At 30.6% G+C, this 20,563-nt stretch overlaps 1 protein-coding gene across 1 annotated transcript; it reads left to right on the forward strand.

Annotated features, from left to right (window-relative positions):
- The first annotated feature begins 262 nt into the window (after positions 1-262).
- On the forward strand, positions 263-20,164 carry LOC111641997 (eukaryotic initiation factor 4A-III). The gene is made up of 9 exons (XM_023388257.1): positions 263-441; positions 3,007-3,079; positions 3,166-3,295; positions 9,672-9,804; positions 15,689-15,769; positions 16,761-16,902; positions 16,978-17,116; positions 19,827-19,942; positions 20,018-20,164. The coding sequence occupies exons 1-9, from the start codon at positions 297-299 to the stop codon at positions 20,127-20,129; spliced, it is 1,071 nt and encodes a 356-aa protein (XP_023244025.1). The 5' UTR covers positions 263-296; the 3' UTR covers positions 20,130-20,164.
- Positions 20,165-20,563: the final 399 nt, after the last annotated feature.

Genomic DNA, 20,563 nt, shown 5'->3' on the forward strand with positions numbered 1-20,563 from the left:
TTTTAATTACGAAACACTTTTTATGTGAAAAAATTCCATAATTGCTTAAATAAGTACAGGAAGTAATTTAAAAAAAGATTTTTAAAAATTTTTTTTAAAATATAAAACGGAAAGTTAGTACATAGTTTAGTATCAATTATTATAAATTTTCAAAATACAAATTAATGAAATAATATAACTTGTAATAAGTTTAACTTTTTTAAATAAATAAAATGAGACCTTTTGGCTATAAATTTATAACTTCGGTAAAAGAAATCTTCGCGTTTTCGTAGGTGGCGGTGCATAAGGGAACAAAGATGGCCGCTCGTCTAAGCAGACGCGTTGTTCAAACGGAAGATTTATCAAACGTCGAATTTGAGACAAGCGAAGATGTTGAAGTTATTCCGACATTCGACGCTATGGGTTTGAGGGAAGATCTTTTAAGAGGAATCTACGCTTACGGTAAGAAATATAACGAAAAATACGAACGTAAACTTTACGTTAAATTAGGCCTAATAGTGCGAGATAATCTGTCGATTTAATTACTATTGTATGTACTTATACGTCAGTATGACGTCATATCTTCTATTTTATAACGATTAAAGTGTAAAAATTGACGTAAAAGTCTGTCGTATAACAAACAAACGAAGAGAACGATGCGGAAAACTTCGTTACTTAAAGACAGTAATTAAATTGTATCTTGAAGGTTGAAGTTTAAATTTATATTTATTTAAGAAATGGAAGCTTATTGGTTCGTATTTATTTCTTGTCATTGGAAATCTTTAATTGACAGCTTTAATGTATTTGAATATTGCCGATTGCAGTTGCTTGAGTGAAGTTATAACAAAGTGAAAATATCTGTTGTAAAGTTTTGCAAAGGTTTGGTGGCACGAGTTAATGCAATCTGCCAAGTGGCCGAGAGGACCTGGATACAAATGCAACTCCGAATGAGGCCGTGGCATCGAGATGTCTGTAATGTCGTGTGCGTCGCGTGAAATGAAGTAACGGAAATTTGCTTACCTTGTGGAGCTTTCGATGCCGACTTCGGCTGCATGTCCACGTGGCTTTACTTTAACTGTCCATGCGATGTCTACAGATGAACTGGCGAGTTGCTGGACAAAGAACAATATCAGTATAGGCATTCGACTTGCAAAAAGTCTCTCCCCTCGTCTCTGTCCAAAAATATATGTGCTGTGATGTCCTTTGCACTATGAGGCAGTTGGATCTATTGGAACTGTATCGGAACTGTTTTTTTAGACTGTGTCCGTAAGAGTAAAAAAGTTAAGGTCTACGTGTGATCCTTTGTGAGATGTGTATGTTATGTAGGTATATCTTGGAAGTAGTCCATGCAATAGTGTTTCTTGTCTTTTATGAGCTTTTAGCCATTTTTAGTGAAGTGTGAAAATGGTTGATTTTTTTTAAAGCATTGTTTTAAGAAATTGCTCTGGATTTTTTTAGTTTTAAATTTTTCTGTTTTTGAGTTTCAAAAATCCAGATAGGCTGATTTTGGGATGCTATATCTTACAAAGGGTTGTGTGTAGACCTATGAGCATGGTGTACAGCTTTGATAAGATCCCAACCACCTCATTTTGAGCTGCATTTTTACCATCTATCTATGGAAAACTGGCTCCTGTATAGGTGTTAAGCCCTGGTCACACTATGCGATCTCCAGCTGCGCAGGCGACCATAACTGCAATAAGTGCAAGTTGCGCATGGCTTCTCATGTTGCATTGTTCTCTGGTGTTGCAACTCAGAAACACGTGACCCTATAATAAACTAATAAAATTACAGTAGCTTGTTTTTGACTACTATCGTGATTTTACTGATGGTTTACGTTCTACTTCAGGGTATTTACAGAATTATAGCCATTTTTCTTATTAACATGGCAAGCAGTTCTTTTTCTGCAATGAATTAAAGAAAAAAAGGTGAACATTTTGATAGAGTTGGCAAGAATACACAGAGATAAAATCTTCGATAAAACGAAGAATTAAAATCCCACAGACCTTTGTGAACTCAAATAATCTCAATCAATCTTGATTCTGTAAAAGTATCAGTCCTCTAACTTTCCGCCATGATGATGAACTATTTTCAATGTTTTCATCGTATGATGTGGCACAAAGGCGTTTGCTAATTGGATGCGGGTTTGCAATTGGCATAAGTAGAAAAAACTTTGTTTCTAGTCATGGTTGCAGTCACACCGGTTTTCAAAGAGTTTGCTAGTTAATGAGAACAGCCATCATTGTTGCATTTGCCTGTGCAGCTGGAAATCATATGGTGTGACCACGGCTTTAGGTGTGTGAATAAAACTAGGAAAACTCTGTGCAGTTTGTTGGTGAGGTTCAAACTCTGACTACCAGTGTTTGGTGGTTTTGTCTACTTGCCACTGCTGGGCAATTTATTCAGTCTATTCAGATAAATCAAGTTTGTTTGCTAATTTTCATAATAGCTCTATGAATACTTGTATTTTCTAAAAAAATTTGGGTGCAGTGAATACAGATTGAGACAGTGCCACACATTGGTATTTAATGAATAATGAGCAGACATTTGGCCAATATCCGTAACGTCCTGTATAGGTGTGAATGATTTACTTGTAATGTAATGTGATGTGATAGTAATGTGAATGATTTACTTGCAACTTCACTTGACAAATATTCAGTATTCAGTATTTTCCATTCCTTGTTGGTATATTGTATGGAATCAAAGGAAATGGCTGTTGGACAAACATTCATAATTTCCATGTTGAACCAATGCTTGGCAAATAATTGTGTGTGTATGTGCTTGCCACATGACAAACACTTTAGCAAGTACTTTAACAAAAGGTAATTACAGTATTGCTTTCTGCTGCTATTTGCATATGTAACATTGGACAATTATGAAATTCTCATTTTTTCCAAAACCTTATTTTTTTATGATTATTACATTGATTTCAAGAAATTGTTAATTTTTCTAAATTTAAATTATTTCTTTGTTAGCATGACTGTTACATTAGTATTTTTTAAACTTATAGTTTGACTATATGTATTACAGGTTTTGAAAAACCCTCGGCCATTCAACAGAGATCTATTAAACCAATAATTAAAGGAAGAGACGTAATTGCACAGTAAGTTAAAATTCTTATTGTGAATTTTTCCAGATGCTTCACTTAACCATTTGACAAAATTTAATTAATATGTTTTGATATTTTAGGGCACAGTCTGGAACCGGTAAAACTGCTACTTTTTCAATTGGTGTTTTGCAAACTATTGACACCCAAGTCAGAGAAACGCAGGCTTTAATTTTGTCTCCGACCAGAGAATTAGCCACACAAGTACAGAAGGTAAATTATTATTGCAAGAGTTTAGAAATTAGAAGTGCTTAGTGTTTATCCAATTCAAATAGAAATTTAAGGGCTTTTTTTCTTGCTGAAAATCTTTGAGAGAGAGAGAGATGCGATTTTATTGACCAAGAATTGCATTGTTAATAGAACTATCTCTTAATTTATCTTAAAAATTGGAATTGTTGCTGATATCTTATCAATAATATGACTATTTAAAAGAAAATTGGTATTAAAAAACAATCTTGATTCTTTTTTGAGATTTATTGTAAGAAAATTCTCTGAAGTATCAGATGAATGACGATCATTAGAAACACTAATTTGATATAATTAACTGCTAAATAATGTTAATGGTTGTGAATATAATTGAGGAAAAATTTATATAATTTTCCTTTATTATATTAATTAATGTAATGCATGTTTTGTAATTAACTTGTAAAAAATTTCTTCTTTCTCTTTTTAATGTTTAAAATTTATCCATTATAAACTATTTTGATGACAGCTATTTCATTTTCACTTATAATTTTTATCGTAAAAAAAGTTGGCTGTCTTGTAGATTATTGAGTAAGAAGTTTGATACTATTTTATTAACTTTATTTTAGTTTTCCAATTTTTAATTAATTTTATATGTGAGAGTTTTTTTCCCATAATTATTATAGCATTTTCACTGCATGAGTGAATTCCCTGCAGCTGCATAACATTGTCAGTAATAAAGAAAAAATGTTTTTGTCATTTATTTCTAACTATAAAATGTTTATTTTGCAAAATTTTTAAACAGATGATTTTTGTTTATTGTCAATATATTTTGCTGAGTATTACAAATCCAATGTTTTACCTGCCGATATGACAGAGTAATTTGTTATGCGGGTCTCCCTAACATACAAACAACTTGTACATAGGATGAATTGCTATAAAGCCAATTTTTATTATAACTGTATTATTGTGTTTAAGACATTTTAGTGTATTTGAAAGCTATTTGTAAGTGTATTTTATGCATAGAAGGTTAAAATATATAAATACTGAGAGAACCATTTGACTAAATTGATGGTAAATACCAACCATATATATATATAAATATTCTGATCATTTGTAATAGTTTATTGAACATAATTGTAGCGTCTCAAAATTCATTTTTAAAAATTTTATAACTAATTATTAATATATCTCTAATTTTTTTTTCATTCTGATATTTACTGTTTTAACTTGCAGCAAATTACAGTAAACTATGGTAAACATTTGTGGAAAACCTCATTAGAAAATTTTATTTTTCAGTAAAATAATATATACAGACTACGTGGATAAAATTAAAATAAAATTACTATAAGTTCTTAGAGATATGACTGTATAAATACAGTCGACCCCCCCTATAAGATATAGATATGTTCCAATTTATTAGGAATCCGATTTCTTACAAGTCGTTCCAATCACAGCCCGACACGTGTCAAGTTTATGGACTACGGCTGATTGAAAGGTTTTCTTCCATAAAATTAATCGATTCTACACTAATCCGACTCAACATTTCCAAAATACGTATATTTTTTCGTAGTTTTATAGGAATCGTAATTATAGGGGGGTCGACTGTAATATATATTATGTTAGAAGGCATGATTTTATTTCCAGTGTATGAATACAGCTTACAAAATTGTCTATAATATCTACAACAGAGGTTACCAACTTGTACTCTACAAGATTTTTGGGATCTCCCAGTAAAATTAAGGGTTTCACAATAAAATTTGTCAAGTTTAGTGATGTATGAATGTGCAAATTCAGGTTTGGGGTATGAGGCATAATTGTTCTAGTCTCGGATCAAGCCCTCTTATGATGTCCTATACAAGTGCTAGAGTTACCAAGTGTACCAGTTAATAATGCAGAATTTTTAATCAAAGAAAGCACAATAATTTTAAAAGAAACATCAAAAGTGCTTTATTCAAAGTAATGGCCATCACTAGCTACACATTTTCTCTATCTTTCAGATAATTTGTGGATACTGTTGCAATAGAACTCTTTTTGTTTTGAGGCAAACTATTCAGAGACCCATTTTTACACTTTTTCATATGTTTTGAAGTGCTGCTCAGAAAGTGCGTGTGCTATTGATCAGAACAAGTGGAAATCAGAAGAAGCAAGGTCTTTTCATGTATCTTTAACTGGTTTTGAAGTGTGTGATGGTGCATTATCATGAAGCAAAATTACTTTTCCATGTTTTTGGGCCCACTCTGGTCGTTTTACGAATAAAGTATGGTTCAAGTTGATTATTTGTTGTCGGTAATTGATCAGTATTAACGATTTCACCTGGTTTTAGAAGTTCATAATACACCACACCCACCAAATACAAAACATTGTCTTCTTTCTGAAGTGATTTGGTGTTGCAGTTGATATTGATGGTTGACTTGGATCAATCATGATTTTGTGCATTTGGGATTCCCAAAATAAATCCACTTCTCGTCACCAATCACAATTCAATGCAAAAAAGACTTCCTTTCATGTCATTGAAGCAACATTTTACTGACGACTTTTTGGTTTTCTGTTTGTCTTTTGTTCAGTTGATGTGACACCCATTTTCCTTTTTTTAAAATCTTTTTCATTGCTTGTAAACAATTGGAAATTGTTTGCTGGGCAACATTTAATTTTTCTACAAGTTGTTTTTGAGTTTGACATTCATTTTCATCCAATAATGCTTGTAACTGTTGGTCTTCAAACATTTTTGGTTGACCTGGACATTCTTTGTCTTTCATATCGAAATCATCATGTTTAAAATGTTCAAATGAACATTCACAAGTATCTTGAGATCGGGCATGTTTACCATAACCTTCCCCTGAAGTATACAATAACTTTCAGCAGCACTTTTCTTCAAAATAAAGTAATAAATTAAAACTTTTTGCACATGCTCTTTTTTGGGACAAAATTCAGCATATTTAAGTGTAAAATTATCTATGATGTTAACACCTTCAGAAAATTTGACATATAAAGTTTTAAAGCTTGTTGTCAATTCAACAAAATGGCATACTTAATTAATGTCTCATCATCTGCTGTGTGTTGTATCAAAATGATATAGTGTACAAGTGGGCATATCAGTCGAAGATTATTAGAGTTTTGCCATGTCTTCAGGCCCATACTGCAATCATTTTGTGATATTTTAAAAATATTTTTCATATAAAAGTATAGTGGGGCTCATATAAATTTATAGTGCTTTTAGTATTTTGCATATTCCAAATTAAAAAATCATGGAGCATTGTTTGAGAGAAGAGTTTTGAAAAAAAATGTAGAAAGTATTTCAAATGTTTTTATAGAAAAAAATATATTTTTCTTTGACTATACATGCAGAGATGAGTCTTAATTCATTTTTTGTCTTTTAACACACTTTACGAGGCAATAACAATTCCATTTAAGAAGTCGACCTTTCTTTGTAGGCTACCATTTACCAAAAAATGTAAAATAGTTACAAAAGTCATCTAGAAGTAGCACAGCAAATTAAAAGTAATAATTACTTTAAATAAATTATATTTAATAGGAAAATATATTTTCCCTATAAATGTCATATATGTCCTGGCAATTTTATTTAAAGTATTTCAAATGTTTCTACTGACAAGGAGTCCTAAAGGGAGGATACAAACAAGGATACAAATTCAGACACTAGCACTCTTTAAAATATTGAAAGAAAAGAAGTTTAACCCTTCACATTGATGATTAGTTTAATAGTAATGTTTGCTTTCCATTATTAATTCAGTCTGTTTTTTCTTCTTTTCTTTTTCAATAAATTGTTTTTGGAGTTTCTATTTGCTGTTTAATCTATAATCGTTAAAAATTGTCAGAGTTATAATATTTTTTTACTAAGGTGAAAAGGGTTCTGTGATAAATATAAGTTGGGAACTGCTGATCTACAAATTTTAATGATTTATACTTAACAATTTCAGTTCTGATAAACGTTTTCAATTCTTTTTTAATTAGCCTGCTTCAGGTGTGTCAAAGATTCCAATTTTTGATAGATTTCAAATGGACTAATCCCAGTTTTGATTCTATCAAACTTAATTTAGTTGTGTTTTAATTGTGGAAAAAAACACAAAGGTGTTTTTCCACAATTAAAATGCAACTAAATTGTCCACAAATTGTGCATATTTTGAATCATTTTGATTGATTTCTTCTCAATTTTTTTCAATTATAATCTGTTACACTAATTGGTTGTGTATCTTGTATAGAAAATATTTGAATATCTTTTTAATACGGACACAACCAACAATCATCTGAATGATCAGGCTAGAATTTGGCTAATTAAATTATTATAAAGCAATTTGTCACTAGAAGGAGATATTAGGCACCATCTCTTGATTAAATTAATAATTATAATTTTAATAATTTGTTAAATAAATTAGAACCTTCTGGAATGAAAGAGCTGATCTGGGCTGGGGCTTGACCCCGCAACCTCCACTTACCATGCGGTGTGCTTGCCAGTTGCGCCACCCAGACCCTGAGCAAGTCTTCACTTCCAGATGTATTTAAATTTGGATATAACCTTACTCAATTAATCACTGCACTGGTTGGGGACGATTCCTACGCCCACGTCCGAAGAAATCTTCACTACATACTCAGCTTTTTAATACATAACTTAATATCAGAAAATGATATTTATATCGATATTGTTATAATTATCATTTTAGTAACTTATCAGCTAATCACATAGTGAAATATTTTTTACATAGTCAAATTCTTTAAATTTTTTAATTACACAGAATACACAAGTATACTTCAATGCAATAAAAATGCATTACAAGTTAATTTTAAAATAATTACACTAAAAATTAATGATTACATAATAATTGATATCAATAAATAACTTGTTTTTTACTTATTTTTATTTAAGATGAACATCAGGATAAGCAAACAAAATTACAAACATTTCTTCCTGAAATCATAATGATTATTTATATATTGAATCGCATGCTATAAAAAATTGAACAATATATATAATTTTTTAAAAGCTTGTTTAGTTTTTACATTATGATGATTTTATTTATTTTCTAATATTCTCATTTTCAAATTTAATAATTGATACACTTAATCTATTTGATGATGATAAAATTTCTACACAGCATGTTTTTATAAGATTATCCTGGATAGCCTGTATTTCTTCATTTACAATGTCAGAAATATCTTACAGAATTTCGTACCAGTAAGATTCAAATCTCTTAAACCGCAATTTATGTAATTTATTTAAAAGCAACTTATGAGAAACATTAGCAAAAGCTTTCTTTATATCTAGGTAGTTAATATTTGATTGCAGTCTTGAAACAATTTAATTGTATTTCTGTACTTTTTTAAAACAAAAACTGAATTTCAACTTTGCACAAATTTACTTCAATTAAAAAATACATGTTAGTTCAGTTCTTTAAAATATTCAGTTTATCAGAGATCAACAAAGGAATATATTAGTATGTATCAAGGAGAAAAAATTGATATACAAGGAGGAGTTCGATATTAAAAGGTACAGACCAAAATCTCAGACTAAAATATCTAATACATTCCCCAAAAACTACATACTTTTGTTTATTTCTTGATATAATTGCCGTGAACATTGAGACATTAATCTCAGCGTGACACTAGTTTGAACATCCCTTCACAATACTGTCGCTTGTCAAATTGCTTGAAGTAGTCCAGAACGGTGTCTTCCAATTCCTCCTGATCCACAAAGCATTTCCTCGCCAAAACTTTTTTAAAGGTCCGAATAAATGAAAATCTAAAGGGGCTAAATCTGGACTATACTCCACCTGTCAAATCAAAGCAAACTAGTTGGTGCAGCGGAGGTCCTGCAACATCCTCCATATAGTCCAGATTTAGCCCCCTTGATTTTCATTTATTCGGGCCTTTAAAGAAATTTTTGGTGGGAAAATGCTTAGCAGATTAGGAGGAATTAGAAGACACTGTTCTGGACTACTTTGAGCAACTTGACAAGCGACAGTATTGTGAAGGAATGTCAAACTAGTGTCACGCAGGGATAAATGTCTCAATGTTCATGGCAATTATGTCGAGAAATAAACAAAAGTATGTAGTTTTTGTGGAATGTATTAAATATTTTCTTTAATTATAAGCATTAGTGTAATTTTGGCTTGTACCTTTTTAATATTGGACTCCCCTCATATATACTTTCTTAAAACATTTTTTATTTTTTGAGGATAAATTGTATCAATAGATGTAAGAATAATTTTACTTAAAATTATATATCTAGCTTATTTATATTTCTAATTTATAAAACATAAAATCTAAAATTAAGTAAAACTTAATTAAAAATGATCAGAAATACAGAAAATGTGTCACTTGCATAAAGCATTGATATTGTGTGGCATTATAAAAGATTAAATATTCTGTTAATTGTGTTAAATAATTTTAGGTTATTTTGGCATTGGGTGATTACATGAGTGTCCAGTGTCATGCCTGTATTGGAGGAACTAATCTTGGAGAAGATATTCGTAAACTGGACTACGGACAGCATGTCGTATCTGGAACACCCGGAAGAGTTTTTGGTAAGGTCTAAAAAAGATTTTTTAAATATGTAATTAGTATTATGTAAATATGTATCATGTAACTATTAATTCAATTGTCCTTATATTATAGTATTTTATTATATTATTGTCAACTAAGGACTTATAATATTAATAGGACTATTATACTGGTGTGCCAATGTTTGCAAAGGAGGGGAATTCATAGTCAGAAAAAATAAATTTTTTATTTTTCACCTGGTTGTTTTCCCTGTACACACAATACACATGATGTTTGTGTTTCAGACCACTATTTTATGTATTCAAATAAAATTATAATTGTGAATCTTCTGAATGTGATTTATGCATATTTTGATGTAATTAGCTATAAGAAAAATGTAAATTGAATACATTATTGCCTGGTTTTAAAGTATTGTAATTTTTAAAATATTATACGTCTTGTTTTTTAGCACGTTATTGTGGTAAACTTGCTGAAGAGGGACCTAGTGGTCTGAAACACAAATATCATGTGTATTGTGTGTACAGGGAAAACAACCAGGTAAAAAATAAATTTATTTTTTCTGAATAAGAATTCCCGTCCTTTGCAAACATTGGCACACCAGTATAATAGTCCTATTAATATTATAAGTCCTTAGTTGACAATAATATAATAAAAAATATAATATGTAAATTAGTATAGTTTAAGCCAAATAATTACCAGGTCATGCTACATTACCACTACTAATAATTATTAAATTCCAAGTAATCTGGCACTAGAGGTAGGCTTTACGCACCATCTCTTATTAAATTTAATAATTATAATTAATATTTATTAAATAATTTAGAAAATTCTGAAAGAAAAGAACTTGAGCTCGCAACTGCCGTTTACCTTGTGGACACATTGACTTTTGCTCTAGCTGGATCTCTGTCTGATCCCTTGCTTCCAATTAATCTAAAATAAACAAAATAGAGAAAAGTGCATTGGTATTACTCTTTTTGAATACAAGTATTAAATAACTTTTGCCAATATTTTTGGGGTTATTTTTGCTTAAATTCTTAGTATAAATGGAAATCATCAAAGATTGGCAACATAGGTTTTTTGAGAATAAGACTACTTTCACATTACATGACATTGTTACTCTGCTTAATTTCCATATATGGGTATATGAAAAAGTAATACTGGTATGATATCTTCTGAGTTGTTCGCTTAAATAATTTTTTTCTAATTGAAGCTTTCTTCTCAGAATCACTTCAATTTATTTAATCTGCTTTTTCATATTTTTACACTGTAACAATATGGATGCCTGGTATCTGTGTTAATGTAGAATAGAGCATCAGGTCATACTGTGTATTTATACAAAAATCTGTGACAGAATTTTATTACTTATTACTCTATTATTACTGTGCCAAGGTTAAAATGACCTTTATATAACGTGATACCATAAAATGATAATCTAAGAAATAGTATGGTGGTTTTTTTACTTTTCTGCCCGTTATATATAACAGAGGGAAAGTATGGTGATCTGGCAAAAAAATGACCTCCCAGATTTCTACATTTCTAGACTCTGGGGACCTTGAAATGTTGAGAAATGTAAAAAAAATGTTGGGGTTTTTTCTGTATGTATGGAGGTTAGTGTGCATGTGGCATGATTTTGTTCACTCTCTTTGAAGCTTAATAACTCCCATGCTTTTTGTCAAAAACTTCTGAAGTTTGGCAAGGGTGGTTTGTTTATTAAGGAAATTTATGCTATTAAATTATGGTGATTGACAGTCGAGGGGTGGGGATGAAGGGTGTATCTCCAGTAGGATCAGACTTAATGACAATTTTTCTTGTTATTAACATTTACAATTTTTTATAAACTATTCCTATCCTCAAAATTATGCTTTTTGCCATTTTATAATAATTAAAAATATAAAAAGTTTTTAAGAATAAAAATATCATAACAGATGATGCCACACATGCAGTTTTAAATGTTGCTGGGAAAGGTAAGCAACTTGTTACCAGATTTTTAAAGAAAGAGAGAGAATATTTGGGCAAGCATAGTGTTTATAAAGTTAACCTGTGAGTAAATTAGAGCATAATTTTTTATGTTATGCTACTATCTACTTATGCAGGAAAAGCAATATGAACAATACTCGTACCATCCGATAGTTTTTTTATTCGTCGGGTGGATAAGGGAAATTCATTACATCATATGTAAAATCCTAACAATTTTAAAAGACAGTTATGATGATTCCGATATAATAAATGTTTTGATTGGCTAAAAGAAATCTAGACAAATTTCAATGAGTCGTAGTATTGAAAATATGCCATTTTGTAATAGTTTTAATAGTAAGCATGGTGCCTATTGTAGGATAATAAGGCTTACTGTAAACTGCAAAACTGTACATTCTATTTGGCATTGTTAATTCTATCAAATTTTTGGTAGATCTAAAATGTATTTTAGACCATAGAGAAGACAGAAGGAGCAGAACCACTTGAGTTTGAGAGGAAGGGACTAGAATAGGCCTAATCCCATATTTTTGAATGATGAGGATATGGGATTTATTTCATTAATAGTTAATCTCCAAACGTACGCCGTAAATCCATCGGGCTAGTTTTATGGCTAATTACTATATTAATTACATAACGAATTTGGTACTAGAGGTAAGCGTTAGGCGCCATCTCTTATCAATATTAATAATTATAAATAAATTAATTAATTTAAATAATTTAGAACCGCTGGGAGAAAAAATCGGCCCGGAGCGGGACTCGAACCCACAACTCCTGCTTACCGTGCAGATGCGTTGCCAGTTACGCTACCCGGACCTCCAGTACGATCTCCTCTTCCAGCGTATAACTATGTAACCATCGACGGTTATTACAATGCCGGCTGGGGNGTACTGGAGGTCCGGGTAGCGTAACTGGCAACGCATCTGCACGGTAAGCAGGAGTTGTGGGTTCGAGTCCCGCTCCGGGCCGATTTTTTCTCCCAGCGGTTCTAAATTATTTAAATTAATTAATTTATTTATAATTATTAATATTAATAAGAGATGGCGCCTAACGCTTACCTCTAGTACCAAATTCGTTATGTAATTAATATAGTAATTAGCCATAAAACTAGCCCGATGGATTTACGGCGCACGTTTGGAGATTAGCTATTACATCGGGTTTAGCGATGATTGTAGATTCATTAATAGTTACAATTGATTCACAAAGAATAGAAATAATGGTTGTCCTTGAACACTAGTCACAAGTTTTATGAACATATATGGACTTGAATGTAGGCTAGAATGTTTAATTAGAGAAAAATATGTTCACAAGTACAAGATTAGTAATCATTCTAAAAAATATAATGCAATTAGCATACAACACACAAAATTGATGTTTTTACCCAGCATACTGGATTTAACTTTGTTGTGAAATATAGTCACAAGAAAAACTTGACTGTTTTAATAATAGTAATGACTATTATTTGAATGACTTCAGTATAAACAGCACTCTGTAGTAAACTGTGTAGCTGCAAGATGCAAAAAGTTACAGACAGTACACTGTTTGCTAGAGTAATTATTAAACTTTATACAGTCATTGGCACATTGCCAGTGTTATACATGTATCTGCAGGTAGCAAAAGCAAGTTGACAAATCAGCATTCATATCACAAAATGATATGAATGCTGTAAGGTTTTTTCTTGACTTGGTGCATTCTTAGATGAAACAAAGTATAGAGTTCTTAGAAGAGAGGTAACATCTCTCTTATTCTGTGACTTTGCAGGTTTTTAAATTTACTTTCATTTGTTTCCTTTCCATGGATGTGTTAAATCAAATACAGTAGACTCTTGTTAACTTCAAGTGAAAGGGACAGAGAGAAATGTTTTGAGTTGTGGAAATTATAGTGGAACCTCAATGCATCATTTTTAGGAGAATGGAAAACAAAAACAATAATTCTAAGAAACCATTAATTAAATTATGCTTAACTATAATTTTATTATTTAAAATAAAAATTCTTGCTGAAGAAATCTACCATTTGTAAGAAATTACCAAAATAAGCAAAAATCCAACAGAAAAGGACAAACACTAATAAAACTAATGTTTTCAACTGACTTTGTTGGCCATCATTGGGTTTACAACAAAATTAATGACAAACATAAAATAGAATTTTAAAAATTTGAACTAAAAAGAATGTTTATTTGATTGGATGTAACTTCTTGCATATGATGGAATCCACCATGTTACTGGAAAACTAAACTTCCATTCATGTGATATGGTGTCCATTTCTTTATAATTTATAGCCAAAATATTTTTACTGATCATGTAAATGTCAATTCTTTCCAGGTATTTAAGTTGGGCTTTGTCCCAGGTGTGATGAAGATATGCTCTGTCTGGGTGGGTTTGAATCTGATGGTCAGTAGCATGCACTTCTAAAGCTATTGTGGAAAAATCCTTCTTAATAGATTCTTGTGGCTCTTATTCAAAGATTGAAGTTGGTTTCTATATTTGTCACACCCATATTGTATTGAGATTTACTTGATGTAATTTAGTATCCTCCTGTCAACTGTGTTGGATGAATGCATCCAATGCAATTGACACTGCATTTCAGTATTGAGAGTCTACCATACATGTTTATCATTGTGTCAGTATTTAATTTTCTCAAATATCATTTTATATTTTTGAATTATTTAGTTTGAGTAATTTTAAACTATTAATGTTTTCATAGAATTATACAAAATAGCACTATATTTTTCATAAGTATTCTACATATTTATAATTAAACAAAAACTTACTCTTCATTCATTTTAAATCTTTAGACTTCTACGCATTTGTAGCTAGAACTATTTTAAGATGATCAATACAGAAGCAGCTAGAAATAAGTGAAGAAGGTTTTGTATTGATCATCTTAAATCTTTACTTGCATTTTTTAAAATTTCGTTGAAATTGTATTGGGAACATTTGTAATTTATTGATTTCAACATTGTCTGGAATCAAAGTTTTTTAAATAAGATAATAAAATTGTCTTTGTGATTTCTATCTTAGCCATTTCAATTTTGATCAATACATGTAATTATTTTTTCTACATTAGATTTTTATACTGGCAATTCCACTATCATGATTTTTAACTTTATTGCAACATTACTTCTACTGAATATACAATGTAGCTTTTGTAACTTAAAACACTTAAATGCCATGTAGAGATAATAAAATATAACAAAACAAAATATAATTTTTTATTATAAGAAATTGAATTTCATTAAGATCATACCTTTTATCTCAAATGGTTTGAATATTGAGTGGTTTCTAACTTTTTATGTATTTATATAAATACAATGAAAATTTCCTTTGTGTGGTTAAAGAGCAATATTGAAAATGTAGAATGATAATAATCTATTCCACAATGCTTCCTAATTTTGAGAGAGCTTTACCGACATTGTATTCTATGTTATGTCAATATTGAATGTGATACTTTTAGCAGAGGATGTGTGGTTGCACCTTATTTCTTTCAGTTTTAATTTTGTACGTCTAGTGCAATTCCAAAAGAGGGTTTAAACTCTTAAGATTAGAATGTACCAGAAAATCAATCAATAAGTTACTTGTTAGATGCTGCTCTACCATTTTATATTGTCTCTGACACATGGTCAGGAATTACTTGATCTTCAAATTATTTGTAGTCAAAGAAAGATATGATCGTATTGAGATTTAGCATTTCACTCTAATAATGTAGAAGAAATGGGTTACTATATATTAATATTTAGATAAATTCTTAATTAAATGATTGTACTGTACATTATATTGTTGGCCTGTTATTTTTATAAATTTTTGACAAACAGAAAAAATTAATTTCTAATTATCCTATTGTATGACTGATAAATTGAATTATTAAGTATATGGTTTGTTTTTACTATTTTGCAGCAACAGTGATGATAATTCTCAAGGAATTCTTCACTTTTTTCAGATATGATAAGAAGAAGAAATTTAAGAACCCGTTCCATAAAGATGCTAGTGTTGGATGAAGCAGACGAAATGCTGAACAAGGGTAATTATTTAATTTCACATACTAGAGCTTATGCACATGCACATCACAATAGACACGATTTATGTTGATCAACCAAGATATAACAACCAATAGAGATGGCCCCAACAGATCTACCTTAAGCATGATGCTATTTTACTGTAGACATAATGACACTATAAATGATAGGAATCTCGTTAGAATGATATTTCAAACATTGAATTAAGGTACTAGCTAGAAGCAGCATATCTTGCTTTAATTGCATATTTTATTATTAAAGTTTAAAACACAGTACTGTATAAAACTGTTTTATAAACTTTAATAATTTTATTGCTATCTAAATATTGTGTGTGTGTGTGTTAGCCTAAAATGTTGATACTGTAGTTTTAAATTTATAAAATTTGCTGTTGCTGTACAGTGTATTTGTTTATTTATTTTTGTGTTTCAATGTGGAGGCTGACTGTATTTGGTAATAAAAAGTATTTTTCATAGTAACTTTTTTTTAATTTTATTTTTTATTGTAGTAGAAAAATAAATCATTTCTGATTAAAATAATAATTTTGAAGTGTATGAAATAGAAATATGATTTCTAAATGGCATTTAAAAATTTATATAGTGAAAATGTCATTCAGCAAAGAAAATTGATTTCCCATAATATATTTTAAATTGTTTGAGCATTTAACCATTAATAATGCTTGTGTCGTCGGGCTTATATTTAAAATAAATTATTGTGTACGTAGATAGACATTACTATTATTCTGATTGTTGTTATCATAAGGCAGCAATCTATGAGAACACCTCCATTCAATTCATTTTGAAAGGCAACAGTTTTAAACATCTGTTTCAGTTTTTATTGTAACATTTCAATTTTTTGAAATATTGAATTATTTTTAGTGACATCAATTTTACAAAATGAATTTTTACAATCATTTATAACTTAAAACTCTTTTTGATTTTAGGATATTACAACAAATTTAACAAAAAATAGTCAGACTAAAATATCTTATTATTCTAGGTTTTAAGGAACAGATATATGATGTGTACAGATATCTTCCTCCCTGCACCCAAGTCGTGCTGATATCTGCCACCCTGCCCCACGAAATACTAGAGATGACGAGCAAATTTATGACCGACCCAATTCGCATTCTGGTCAAACGGTATGTGTTTTCATTCTCGTAGACTTGTCCATATTTACAATAGTAAATATAATAAAAATATTTGAATTATTTCAGTGATGAATTGACACTAGAAGGAATCAAGCAGTTCTTCGTTGCTGTGGAAAGAGAAGAATGGAAATTTGATACCCTGTGTGATCTCTACGATACACTAACGATAACTCAGGCAGTTATATTTTGTAATACCAAACGAAAGGTAAGATCAAACCAAAATTTAGTACTTAGTATTTTGTATATGTGAAATTAAAGTAAGATAATTTAGTATCGAAAAATTTTCTAGTTTTGGTTCTTGCTATCAAAATAAGTGCTGGTGGTAAATATTCATAGAAATGAAAAAATTTAGATTAAAAAAAATCAAGTTTATCTCAAAACGATTCCAATTTTACTCAATTACATTTAAGCTATGTTGTTTTTGTAAAAATTTCATTTTTAATATTGATTTTAAAAATGAAAATGTCCCAGTTGAAACTAGCAATATATTTTTTTGGGTATTAAGTTTTTTGTTTAAAAATTATCTAAAATTAATGGGAAAAAGCTGCATTTAAAAACTTTACATACACCAGTTGACTCTTTTAAAGTTGTAAGCAATAAACAAGCTTCCCCCCATAATATCATATTTTTCTGAATTGTACAAATGGTTAAAAATTAAGAGATTTTAAAATACTGTAAATTATAGTTGAAAAATTCATAGATTGTAGAATTGAATAAATGGCATATATAAATGCTTTTAAAAGCATTTATTATTGGCAGTTAAGATTTTGTTGTGCCACTTTTGGCCTTTATTTATGCTTTTTGGCACAGAAACAATAAGATTATAATGTGTCTATTGAAATTGCTGTCCATACGTTGAACCTATCTTTGGAATTTTTTTGGGTGGTTGTTTGTGCTTGTATTTTGAGCCCTCTTTTGTAAAATGTGTCATGATCATTTGGTTAACAATACAGTCGACCCCCCTATAAGATATAGATAAGTTCCAATTTATTAGGAATCCGATTTCTTACAAGTCGTTCCAATCACAGCCCGACACGTGTCAAGTTTATGGACTACGGCTGATTGAAAGGTTTTCTTCCATAAAATTAATCAATTCTACACTAATCCGACTCAACATTTCCAAAATACGTATATTTTTTCATAGTTTTATAGGAATCGTAATTATAGGGACCATAATTATAGGGGGGTCGACTGTAGTTTTGGGGACTAAGCCAGCTGCATGTTATTGTTGCTTAAACTGCCACGTTACTTTGTGGAATTTGGGACGAGGTGTGTTGTCTTAATGAAAATAATAATCTGGGATTTCTTTGTTAAATAATTTTGAAGACTAATATCGCTGACTTTCTGGCATGTATCCATTTGACTCTTATGTGTGAATGGTTTTCTAAATCTTGAGAGACATATGATCCTGGGGCAAGATGCTGCCTTGTGAGTATAATACATTTTGAATTGTATATTTGTCCTGGTCGACATCAAATGTACCAAAATCTGGGTTATTCCAAAAAACTGCAATGCAACAATGTTACTACATCTATACTTAGGATATCTTTTAAGAATGTACTAAAACTTTATAGCTGAATGTGTGTAATTTTGAGCAGCAGTCACCAACCTGTCTGACCTCACGATCTACTAAACTCACAATTTTAAATCCCACAGACCACTATCATCAATTTTTTAAATGATGCAAACATCTATAGAATAATAATCATAAGTTTTTTTTTTTTTACTTTATTAATATGAAATTCCCTTGTTTAATTATAACAAATTAGTGTGAAGTTGCTGCTTGTTTGAAATAAGTTTATGGATTCTTGGCTCTTTTCCTTGAAGGACAACAATTGCACTTGCAACAGTATTTATTGTTGATTATTTACTGATAAGTCATTTTGTGTTTGGTTTCAGGTTTGAATAAAAAACCCCAATGAGTGAGAAAAAGTGACCGAGCATTTTGCATTTTTTTTGTAATACTTCACATAACCTTGAGTTGATTGATGTCCAAATTTCTCCACGGACCACCAGTTGGTGACTGCTGATCTAGAGCATAGTAAATGTGGTGGGCTACATTGGGGATTGGATGCATCCAACCACATAACCGTGTCCCAGCCAGCAACAATCCAGTTTGTATTTTTGATCATAATAGGTGTTTCTTTTTGTGGTCTCCTGGAGCCTGGTGCAATTTTTTGTGTACTTTCAACTCTAGGCAGCTGGTGGGAGATGTCGTTCTTCCTGTTTGTGTGAAACAGTAATCTTGTAGACACATAATAGCTGAGATTTTTTAGAGGATTTTGTGCAGTCTCATAAAGTCACTCTTGCTATAATTTGGTCTTCGCTTAAAGTTATAATCTTCTTTTGCCCACTTTTAAATTTGTTTTTGAAGTATTTCCTGCCTCCCAGTACCATTTTAATGCTTGCAATTGTGAAAGTTTCATGTATTTTGAGATTATGGAATTAGACATTTCTTGTGAATGCAAATGCACAATCTACCCACACACTGTTTCTGATTATTACCAAGCCCTAGGTATTATTTTTATTTTACAATAATATAACCATAAATAATCTTTGCACTTGTACCACACCACATCTTATGGTGCACCTTCCAGCATGTAAGTTATGACACTAGCCAAATTTTCTCATTTCACTTCATTTCTACCTTCTATCTTCTTTCATTATAATTTCTTTGTTAAATTATGTTAATGAAGTGTAATGGACATACCATTACTGCCCATATGTCCAACTTTGCATCTTCTAATAATCATTTTCTAAGGGGTGTCTAATATATCTGTCCAAGGTTCCATATAATTTGCCTAACTGATTCAGAGTAAACATTTAATTTCATGTCATATACATTAAATTTTATAATCTGTTAAAACCAATTTCTTTGTCTGCTATTGTTAATGTTTTTCACCTGCTTATTTTAGGTGGATTGGCTGACAGAGAAGATGAGAGAGGCAAATTTTACCGTGTCTTCGATGCATGGAGACATGCCCCAAAAAGAGAGAGATGCCATCATGAAAGAATTCAGATCCGGTCAAAGGTAAATAAAGTTTTGAATTTCTGCATACTTTGGTTTCGATACAAATTTAGAATTGTATAAATTTTCCTCCTTCAGCCGTGTTCTGATAACTACGGACGTTTGGGCCAGAGGCATTGATGTCCAACAGGTTTCCCTGGTGATAAACTATGATCTTCCAAACAATCGAGAATTATACATTCACAGGTAATTCAGCAAATTTTTAACATTTTGTATTTATCGTAATTTAATCAAACATCTGGAATTAAAAACAACAGTTGCAGTTAATATCTTTGTGGTAATTATAAATTTTGCAGATACATTATTCATTTATATTCTCTTTGAATTATAGAAATTTGTCACTTCTTTGCATTTGCAAAATTAACAAAAGAATTTAAATTCTGTATTATAATTTTAGAATTTTTGAAGAATCAAAAATTACTGTTTGTCATTCAATCCTACTGATGTTTAGATCTAACATTAAGCAGGCAAACACGAACAGTAACAAAAAAGAACTTTATTAGAAAAGGTTAGAACTGTCACAGACATCCTCGGGCAACACCCGGACAAAATCCAACGAACTTTCGCGCCTTTTCTTTTTTGACGTTGCCAGCCACTCTTGTTGGCAAGTGTTGCCAGACAGAG

The sequence above is a fragment of the Centruroides sculpturatus genome, unplaced genomic scaffold (assembly GCF_000671375.1).
Source record: "Centruroides sculpturatus isolate CEXI.00-Female unplaced genomic scaffold, Cexi_2.0 scaffold130, whole genome shotgun sequence".
NCBI lineage: Eukaryota > Metazoa > Arthropoda > Arachnida > Scorpiones > Buthidae > Centruroides > Centruroides sculpturatus.